A 10494-nucleotide genomic window follows, 5' to 3' on the forward strand; every position below is an offset into this window, starting at 1 on the left:
TGCAGAAGTCCTCGGGGTTCCTTCTCACAACTCTGCGAAGGGGAAAGGGTTGTGAGACCCAACCAGACCCCAACTCCAGCTCCCAGCAGGAGGTGGCTGCGCCACACTCGGGAGGCCTCTTGGTTTCAGGGTCTCTCTGTCTCTCTCTCACCCTCTTCCTCTCTTTCTCTGTCTCTCTGTCTCTCTCTCTCTCTCTCCCTCGTCCACTCCCCCAAACATGTCCACCGGCTCCCTCAGCGATGTGGAGGACCTTCAAGAGGTGGAGATGTTGGAATGTGACGGGTTGAAAATGGATTCGAACAAGGAATTTGTGACTTCCAACGAGAGCACCGAGGAGAGCTCCAACTGCGAGAATGGGTCTCCCCAGAAGGGCCGCGGCGGCCTGGGCAAGAGGAGGAAGGCGCCCACCAAGAAGAGCCCCCTGAGCGGGGTCAGCCAGGAGGGGAAGCAGGTCCAGCGCAACGCCGCCAACGCGCGAGAGCGGGCCCGCATGCGAGTGCTGAGCAAGGCCTTCTCCAGACTCAAGACCACCCTGCCCTGGGTGCCCCCCGACACCAAGCTCTCCAAGCTGGACACGCTCAGGCTGGCGTCCAGCTACATCGCCCACTTGAGGCAGATCCTGGCTAACGACAAATACGAGAACGGGTACATTCACCCGGTCAACCTGGTGAGTGCTCCCGGGGCTGCAGCTGCAGTCCAGGCGCGCCCGCACTCCCGCCTGCGGTGGGCGCGAGTGCGCGCGGGGCTGGGAGTGGGGGTGTGGGCGCGGCGGTGACTTACACACCTCGACCACCGCGGGCCTAGAGCCTCCAGGGACCGGAGGCGGGCGGTCTAGACACGGCCCTCGCTCTCTGCCCTACCAGCCCCCGGAGCGGGAGTGATTTATGCGAGGGTTTGACGTGGCAGCCCAATTAAAAGTTGGCAAGTGTGTTGAGCTGGCACAGAGGAGGGATCCCCCGCTCCCGCTCCATCGCCATCCTCCCTGGGGTGCAGTGGCTGCTGCGGAACTGAGAACACTGACAAGACGCTGCGAGCGGACAGGCATTTTGTTAATCCTTTTTTCTTCTTTTAGCAGAGAGTGGAACTTGATTTTCCTTTCCTTGTAAATAAAAACACCCAACTCCGTTTCTTTCACAAGCATATTTAGGACCATTGGATAAGGACACATCTATGCCCCCCAAATTGTCCATGTAAGCCCTTAACCACTTAAATATTCTGTGCTTCTCCTATAAGTGGATTAATATTTTTAAATCCCAGAAGTTCTAGTAATGATCAGCAAAATCAGTAAATCCTCACTAGTATGAGTGTAATAAATACTAAAATAGGTCACTCTCATCCAAGATTTAAGAAATGTTACCTTTTATCTTAAAAAGTAATGCCCATTGAGCCTAATTTTTTAACACAAAAAACTGATAATCATTGAGTCTACTTTTTTCTCAAATGTATTTTACTGTTTAAGAAAATATCTTAATTTTTTTCATTTGATTTTATTTTAAAATTTCTAGGATGTAAAGAAAAACAATAACAACAACTTACTAGGATCTCTGTTTGTATATGATAAGAATGAGAGATTTTTCCTTTTAAAAGGCAAGTCTTATCAGCCAGCACTAGAGCAGTAGTGAGAGGGGTCTGAATTGTCTTCTCACCGAATTGGTTTCTGGAATTGCTGGAGAAGAAGATGCAAACCCACATTTTGCCATGAAAAATGTTTTCTCTCCAATTGAAAGTTTGGGGTTTTTTTCCCCCCAATGAGTAAATAGCTTTTTAAAATCTCCACCTAAAATGAAAGTGTTGCCTCGAATATTTACAACTGCTACTCTCTTCATCTTTGAATAAGAAACTTAAATGAGCTTTATTGTAAAACAGCCCGGAGAAAGGAAGAGAAAGCATACTTTCTCAGTCCAGCATGAAGACGATCTTAAATTAAAAGTCAGTGTAGTATAGCATTTTTTTTCCTTAAGAGGTGGTGATTAATCTAGAAGCTGTAGTCAAAGCCGGTGTTTGCGATGGAAGAAACGAAAGTCGGACTAGGGAAATAGATGGTGATGAAAGGCGATGAAAGCGACAGGGCCCTGAAACCCGACCACCGCCTCAGAAGGAGGCCAGGAGGGCGCTTCGCCCCGAACTCGGTGCCCAGTAGGCACAAGGTCGTTCTGGGCTTCCCGGCTCAGACTGCCAAAGCGTCTGCCTCCAGGCAGTGCCACAGCACCACCCACTCTCGGCTTCCCGGGGCTTCCTGCATTGAGTCTCACAGGGAACCCAGTATGAGCCCTTTTGGCTCTCGTTCTAAAAGACCACCACCAGCACCACCACCACTTCGAGCTGTGACTTGGCGCCAAAGCAGCTATTTGCTTTATGCAGCCGCAGGGTGCGCTAGGACCGGGAGTAAATTGCAGAGATAACCGGTCTCTCCAGCGCACCGCCTGCCCCCACCGCCCCCCTTCCTTTCATCTCAGGGCCCGAGTCCACCCCACCCCCTCCGCCACGGCCACTTACCTCCTCCACCCTCTTCTTTCCCGCAGACGTGGCCCTTTATGGTGGCCGGGAAACCCGAGAGTGACCTGAAGGAAGTGGTGACCGCGAGCCGCTTATGTGGAACCACCGCGTCCTGACCTTGGAGGTGCGAGTCTGGGAAAGGCGCGCTCCCGGGGGGAGCGGGCCCCGGGAAGGCGACCCCTGCCCTCAGTGCTCTCTGTCTCTGCTTCCCCCTCGCAATGCTCCTCTCTCTGTCCCACCCCGCGAGAACACTTTACAACGACGAGGAGATTCGTTTCCAAACCAGAGGAGATCAATTGTACTTACAAAGATTGCCATCTATTTAACTTTATTAACTTCTACCGTGAATGACTCTGCAAGCCTTGCTGGTCCAAGTGCAATATGTAATTATAAATATATAAATAGATAAGAGCCTATCAATGTATCTTTTGTACAATATGTTGTAAAATGTAGATCATAGGATAGCTGACTTTGACAGTCACATTTATAAAGTAATTCACTTAAAGATATATATTTTTTTCAAACAAGTTTTGCTACTTTTGAAAATAAATCTTTCTTTATATTGCTAAAAGCTCTGATATTTGGTGTGATTTTTAAAAATATTTGGAATAAGAAAGTGGGAAACTATGGGGAAGCTTGATAATGAAAATGGTTCTTTTAAACCTCAATCTAAACTTCTAGAGATAGAAGAAAATTGCATATGAGTTTCATAATGAAGATGCAGATTATGTTTTATACTGAAACCTTAAAAAAGAAATATATCGGTTACTTTTAAGGCTAATAGAAATTATATAACTGTAAACAAAGAATGGGCAGTATTAACGTTATCCACAGTTACACAGTTCAAGAGTAAAACGCACCAGAAAAAGGAAATCCAATTTTCATGGATTCCACCGTATGACTGCTGACACGGGCGAGAAAGTAAACTCCACCTTTTGTCACCTTCCAGGTGTGGGCATAGCTGCAAACTAGTGAAGAAATAATAGAAGCTATGAAAGATGTAAATTCCATAACCCTTAGGGTGTGTTTCAGGATTTTCAAAGCTCTGCAGCATACATTATCTACATTTCTTATTAATAGTCCATTAATTCTAACAATAAACCCGCATGCCTGCCTTTTGGTTGCTGTTAGCGGGTGCGTTTAGCTCCCGCCACGACTTCCGGCGGACTGGGTTTAATTTAAACATTTTCCAGGCTACGGAACAGCTCCTAGGGGAAGATTAAGTTGAGATAAACAGAGAAGCAAGGCCGAGGAGCCTGCGACCCGGCTCCCTCACTGCCCCAGCGCAGCCCGCGGCGGCCGATGCGCCAGATGCCACCGGGGCTGTTTAATGTTCGGGGTTATGACCGCAGTGTTTACAAGACGTCTTCGGTTATTTATACTGTTATTCCTCGCAGAGAGCCTTGAAACTTCCGCTTCATTTGCTCTTTCTTTTCGATTTTTTACCCTTTTTTCTCGGCTTAGTTTGGTACCTGGAGCGAGAGCTTCTCCGCCCTTCCACCAAGCCCACAGGCCGCTTCGCGGGTGGAGCCCTCTGCCTGGCCATGGAGGAAGGATCCCGCTAGGCTGGTCCCGACTGGAGAAGCTGCTCTGCCAGGTGTGCTCTCTGTCAGCGATAGTGACCTCATTACCAAGGGGTGGCGACCACATTACCAAGCGCAATTCCCCATTCTCCAAGGGCTGAGAACTTCGGTGACTTCATCCACCTGTCTATTTGCACATGGAGGACTTTTCAAGATGTCAGGATACCCTTCCATCACCCCACCACCGCCACCCCAACTTGACTTTCAAGAACACATTTCAAGCTCTGGCCAGAGTCCGGTTCCTCAAATTCATGTGTTCTCTCCTTTCTACCAGAGGGTTAGAGCCCATGCCTCAACCTATCCAGAGTTCAAATCAAAGAGTCCCCAGTGTGATTCAATTGTTTGCCTTTCACGTTTCGCAAATTTTCCAATCTCCCACTCACGTTTTTACAAAACAAATGCTCTAAATTCTGAGGATTCCAGACAGGCCATCCATAGAGAAATAACTTTTTCTTGCTCATTCCCTTACAACCCCAATCTATACATGGATTTTTAGAAAGTCTTCATGGCTATCTATAGTTCCCTACCAATAATTTGAAGCCTTTGCTTTAGGCAAGAGGCATGTGGCTATGAATAGGGAACACGTAGATTTGACCCTGGTTCTGCATCCAACTAGCTGTTTCTTGAAAGAGCCTGGATCCTCAGTTTTCCCATCTCTGCAAACAGGGATAACGGTAATGAGAATGATAATAATCATTATATGCAGACCTTCCTCTTTCATCTTACAGAGGCTTAGTGGGGCTCAAAGGAGATTATATCTGTAAAATCCCTTGGTAAAGGAAAAGCTCCGTGAAAATGTCAGTTACTTTTACTAAGTGGCGGGTAGTGAATTATCTGTGCCTAGACCCAAACTGAAAGTGTCTCAGGCAGGAAGCTCCAAGGGGTGTATGTTTATAGCATCCAGGCAATGATCTTTTTTTTCCCACGAACTAAAATACCTCTTTTTGGTATCTATTGACTCTTTCTCTCTCTCTTTCTATCTCTCTTTCACCTTGCACCTCTCCCTAATGCTCTCTAAATTTGTCCAGAGCTTTCTTTTTCCTAGAAATCCAGAGAGCAAAGTCAGAGCCTGGCACCTGCATATAGGATGACACTGGTGTCTGATGGTGAGGCTGCCCAGTCCCATCAGGAGCCTCAGCCAAGGAGGGGCCTGGGCACACTCAGGTCCCCATGGTTGTCCATTGAATGGAGTGAGGATCAAGGTGGGAATGACTGGGTGGTGGCTGCCACTAGCCCAGGAACATGACAACGTGACCACACCACACATGCCTCCAACACACACCCACAGTCTAAACATCTCTCCTTCTCAGTGAGCCCTTCTCCCATTCCAGATCATCAGCACACGCACACCCACCATAGGTCTCTCTCCTCCGGTCTTCCCGGAAGGGTAAAACTCCCAGCCTACGCTGCTCCAGCTCCAGCCCAGGTAGTTGGTGTGCCTCAATATGAATAGGGGGTGAGTAGCTTCATAGAAAGAATGGGGAACTCCCTTGGCCTCAAGTCAGTATAGTTTGGAAGTTGGGGGTCGGGGATGTTAAGGGTGGGGAGTATCCTGCCTGTGACCTCTAGGTTATGAAAACTATCTTAGAAGGTGCTTTTAGAAAGAACCAGGAGAACAACCAAAGCAGCTTACAGACGCCTGAACGGAGAATGAAGTGTTTCAAGTAAGCGAGTCTGCAAGTTCTCAGAAGCAGACAGATATCCAATCTGGACTGCAGCCAGGGAAGTCCTCTCTCTCGCTCTCTCTCTCTCTCTCTCTCTCTCTCTCATTGCTTGTATGACTTCACAAGCAGCTCAGGATCATTCTAGCAGGCTTTCCCACTGTCAAACAGAGACTTCATTCTAAAAAGAGAAGTGATAAACAGAGCTCCAGCTCTGCTGGCTCTATATATTTACTGATTAGTGGAAAGCACTGACCAAGGAGACTTTTAAGCCAGTGGTTCTTCAGAATCACCTAGATGCCTCCACCCTCCAGAGATCCTGAGTCCAGGAGTCTGAAGTGGGGCCCTAGGTGATGTCATTGCTGCTGGTCCCGGGACCACATTTTAACAATCAATGTTTTCACATGTCTCATGAGGAACACTACTTAATGCAGTGGGAAAGAAAATATTTCAGAGAATTTTTTCTTAAAGAAGCTGCATATTCTGGACTCTAATTTAGTTTAATTCACTCCAGGATGGCAAGCAGTGGATTCCTAATTCTTAAATGCCATTCAGTCTGGACTTCAAATCACTTGTCTTCAGAAAACAAAAGATTTGTTCCACCCGGGTGTGTGGACATGGATGCGCTCATCCTGTGTTCTCAGACAGATTTCAGTCATTAGATGATGTTTTTAAGTCCTGAGTGGATTAAAGCCAGACTTCTGTTGGCTCCGTTGCGACCTCTAAGGGAGAGAGAAATCTGGGCTCCCTGGAATCACGTCCCCTGCAAGAGAGTCCCTTGGTCCATTCTCGGGCCAGAAAAAAATCTCCCCATCACTCCAGTGCGAGTGGTTGGCCTTGCTCTGGTCCGGCACTGTGTGCGTCGGGAAGTCGGCCTGGAGTTGGGGTTGCCGGGACGCCACGGCTGGTGGCGAGCGCAGCAGGAGTGCGTGGAGAGCTCGCGGCCAGCGGGGAGCTGAGCGCAAAGGCGGAGGAGGGAAGCAGCCTCTGAGGCTTCCCCGCCTGGGAGAAGGGTTTTTGGAAGTAGGCGAGACGGGGAAGGAGTTCTGAGCCTCAGTGCGCACAGCCTCCTTTCCGTCCCTTTCCGGGTGCAATCTCCGGGCCAGCGGGTGCGTGTCCCGCTGCAGATCCGCTGGCTCAGGGATGAGGCGCAGGGCAGGTTCTGGGTTACGTCCCCACACCGCGGGGAACCCAGGTGCGAGCGGGGCGCAGCTGGCCTGCCAACATCCTTTCTTAGCTTTGCATCCTTCGCTCCAAATGCTGGCTCTGCCCTTGGAAACTCGCTGGTTGCCAGCAGCATTCTTCAGAGTCCGCCGGGCTTCCTTCAGGCGTTTGGAGGAACACGCCTTTGATCTTTGGGTCTGGGCAGGCTGCGCGGGCCCACCCTCCTTCCAGTTCACCGAAAGATTAACCACCTCCAAGGACTATTTAAGAGCCCCTCTCAGGGCCGAACGGGGAGAAAGGGAAAGGGTGGGAAAAGGAGGAGAGAGCGTCCCTTTAGAATGCCCCAGAGTGATGAGAACAGACTTCTCAAAAACAGTGTCAGGCGGTCTTTTGTACCCAGCACTCAGTGTAGTGCCTGACACCTCAATAAATGTTGAATCACGAATGAATCATTAACTCTTTGAGGCTATAAGATAGATAAGATAGAGAGTAATGGGGCAAAGTGACAATGGGCTGTTGTGGTTAAATTGAACTTGAATTTGAACCTTTTACCTTGAAGTCTGGGCGCACATTTGAGAAAAGAATAAAGCAAGTAGGTATGATGGGACTGGGTGAAATCAGGTGGTGGTGGATTGTTTGCAGCACTCACGAAATATGCTCTCTCCTTTTCCAGTAAAATATATTACTAGATGTTAATTTACATGGCCCGTAGACTAGAATCATTAGTTTAAAATGTGCTTTGATAATGAAAATGATTTGAGACACTAAGCAGATTACATGACCTTATTTTAAAATTAATCCAGTTGGTGATGAGGAAGTAATGTATTGCTTTTCACAGATGTAGGTGAGACACTGGTATAGTGGAAAGAGCTTTTGACTGAGTCCTTGGACAAGATACTAGACCTTTCAGGACCTTGGTTCTTCCATCTCTTTAAAATGTGTATAATAATGACTACTTTTGTGAGATAATGTGTAATTGGACAATGCCTGGAACATAATAGACACTAGTTAATATTGGGTTCAAGCGATTCTTCTGTCTCAGTCTCCCAAGTAGCTGGGATTATAGGCATCCACTACCACGCCCAGCTCATTTTTGTATTTTTAGTAGAAACGCGGTTTCACCATGTTGGCCAGGCTGGTCTCGAACTCCTGACCTCAGGTGATCCACCCGCCTCGGCCTCCCAAAGTGCTGGGATTACAGGTTTGAGCCACTGCACCTAGTCTTTTTTTTTTTTTCTTAACAATCATACTTATCCTCCCTAAAAGAAAAACTCTCCCTTTCTGTACAGTCACAACACTTCTGACACCAAATGTGTGGAGTTTTCCCACATACAAATGGATTCTCCGATTCTCTATGGACACCAACTGGGTGTCCTACAATTCAATTCTGATGCTAACTCCTTGCTAATTTGCTATAACAGCTCACAAACACTTATTTACAGTTACTAGTTTATTATAAAGGATATCACAAAGGACACAGATGAACTAGTTTATTATTTACAGTTACTAGTTTATTACAAAGAATAGCTTATTATAAAGGATATTGCAACAGATACAGATGAATAGCCAGATGAAGAGGTATATAGAGCGAGGTTTTAAAGGGTCCTGAGCATGAGATCTTCTGTTCCCATGGAGGCAGAGTGTCCCACCCTCCCAGTAAGCGGATGTGTTCACCAACCCAAAAGCACTCTGAGCCTTGTTGTTTAGGGGTTTTGTGGAGATCCCATTACATAGTCATGATTGATTAAACAATTGGCCATAAGGGATTGAACTCAAATTTCCAGCCCCTTTTCCCTCCCTGGAGGTGAAGTGGGGCTGAAAATGCCGACCCTCTAATCACAAGGCTGGTTCCTCAGGCAACCAGCCGCTATACCTTAGCTGTCTACAGACCATGCAGTGATTCCAGCCACCAGCCATCTCATTAGCATGCAAAAAAAAAAAATTCTTATCACTCAGGAGATTCCAAGGGTCTTAGAAGCTCTTGTGCCAAGAACCAGGACAGAGACCAAATCTATATTTTATATTATATCACCAAATAATATTCCCCTTGAATGAAAGAAATCTAAGACATCTCTAAACCCAAGAGAATTTTTAAAAACTAACTGGGTCATATAGTTACAAGTAATAAAAATCCATACAAACTAGCTCCAATAAAAAGGGGAATTAGGTATTGTAAAGATAGTCCAGAGAATCTGGCTGACATCTCCTGGCAGAAAATAAATTGTAACAAGGAATTAGGGAATATCCCCTGGGAAACTGAAAAGTTAGGAGTGAAACTCTCTCCTCTCTGGAGCTGGAGCTCTCTGGGCCCTTGTCTCTGTTTTCTCTGCCAGTCTTCTGCATTTTGTCCTCTGAAACCTAATTTTCTGTGCTGGCTCACTTTCAACTGCTTCTGAACTATCTATTTCACATAGGTTTGGTTTATTAAGTTGCTGACTATGGCCCCAATTCTGCAAGAACTGAATTCAGTTGCAAACTCCACTATCCAAAGCTTACATCTCCATATCTTTTGAATTTGAATTTTCAAGATAGAGACCACTACTGACTTCTTCTAGAGGCTGTGGTTAGATTCTCCAGGCAGTTGTATGCCTCTTATCCCATCAGCTGTAGTTGGCTGGAGATGGGTTGGCTGTTGGCTGGGGCAGCTTTTTGCAATGGAGGCTTTGAATGCAACAAGAATCCCAAATCGGTTTGCTACAAACATAATATAATGCCATAAGGGCTGGGGTGTCTACATATGGACCACCTGGGTTTATTCTGCTACTCCAATGGGGAGCAACATGTTTTTGGAAAAAGGTCATGTTCTCAGGTCTTATTGTGTCTATGATGTGGGGAAGGAGCAGAGATAACAACAAAACAAATTCATATAACCTAAATGATCTACTTTATGGACTAGAACAATCTTATTGAGGAAATCACTAGCACTTTTTAGCCAGTAAAATGTTATTGTAAGGCACATTAAAGAAATACCAGCACAGACTAAGATTTCTTAATTTTTTTCATCCATTTGCATTCATGAAGCACATTTATAGAGGCTATCATATTTCATCTTCAAAACAACCCTGACCCAGAGGTATTATTATCCTCACTTTTTTTTATAGGGCAACTGAAACTCAGAGATGGAAAATAAATTGCCAAGAGCTATATAGTGAAAAAGTGGCAGAAAGCTGAGTATAGAATTCTTTTATTTTGTTGAAACTACCTTGAATGTAGGAGGGTCCCAGAATAAAAGAAATTTTAACAACTGTAGCCATACAAAGGAAAGAAATGCTTCCAATAAAAGCATGACCTTAAGCCTTTTTAAAATTAGAATTTGTATTTTATACTTACTTAAGTCTCTTTTAGACTTATTTATAACTTTATTTTAATCCTATATTGCCATTAAGGATACATAAAAGGAAATTATAAGCAAAATAAACTAGTTAAAATATTCCAAAAATTATTTTATATTCAGAGCCTAATTCATTCTGAATCATTTAGTCAATCCCAGTCATGAAAGTCTTGTGACTTTTTATTACATAACAGTTTTTGTCATAAAAGAAACCATCCTCAAACCCAGTGGCTTAAAAGCAATAAGCTTCAGTTGTTAC

General features: G+C 45.7%; 1 protein-coding gene across 1 annotated transcript; it reads left to right on the top strand.

The window, feature by feature from the left end:
- The first annotated feature begins 217 nt into the window (after positions 1 to 217).
- On the top strand, positions 218 to 3074 carry TCF21 (transcription factor 21). Its single transcript, XM_518871.8, has 2 exons — positions 218 to 667; positions 2523 to 3074. Exons 1-2 carry the CDS (start codon positions 218 to 220, stop codon positions 2610 to 2612), a joined length of 540 nt encoding a protein of 179 aa, XP_518871.2. The 3' UTR covers positions 2613 to 3074.
- The last annotated feature ends 7420 nt before the right edge of the window (positions 3075 to 10494 follow it).

Source organism: Pan troglodytes, chromosome 5 (assembly GCF_028858775.2).
Source record: "Pan troglodytes isolate AG18354 chromosome 5, NHGRI_mPanTro3-v2.0_pri, whole genome shotgun sequence".
NCBI classification, from domain to species: Eukaryota; Metazoa; Chordata; class Mammalia; order Primates; family Hominidae; genus Pan; species Pan troglodytes.

Excerpts from the sequence above, each read along its gene's own strand:
- TCF21 (XM_518871.8), top strand. The coding sequence starts at position 218 with ATGTCCACCGGCTCCCTCAGCGATGTGGAGGACCTTCAAGAGGTGGAG. Across the intron at positions 668-2,522 it reads ACATTCACCCGGTCAACCTG|ACGTGGCCCTTTATGGTGGC; the intron begins GTGAGTGCTCCC and ends TCTTTCCCGCAG.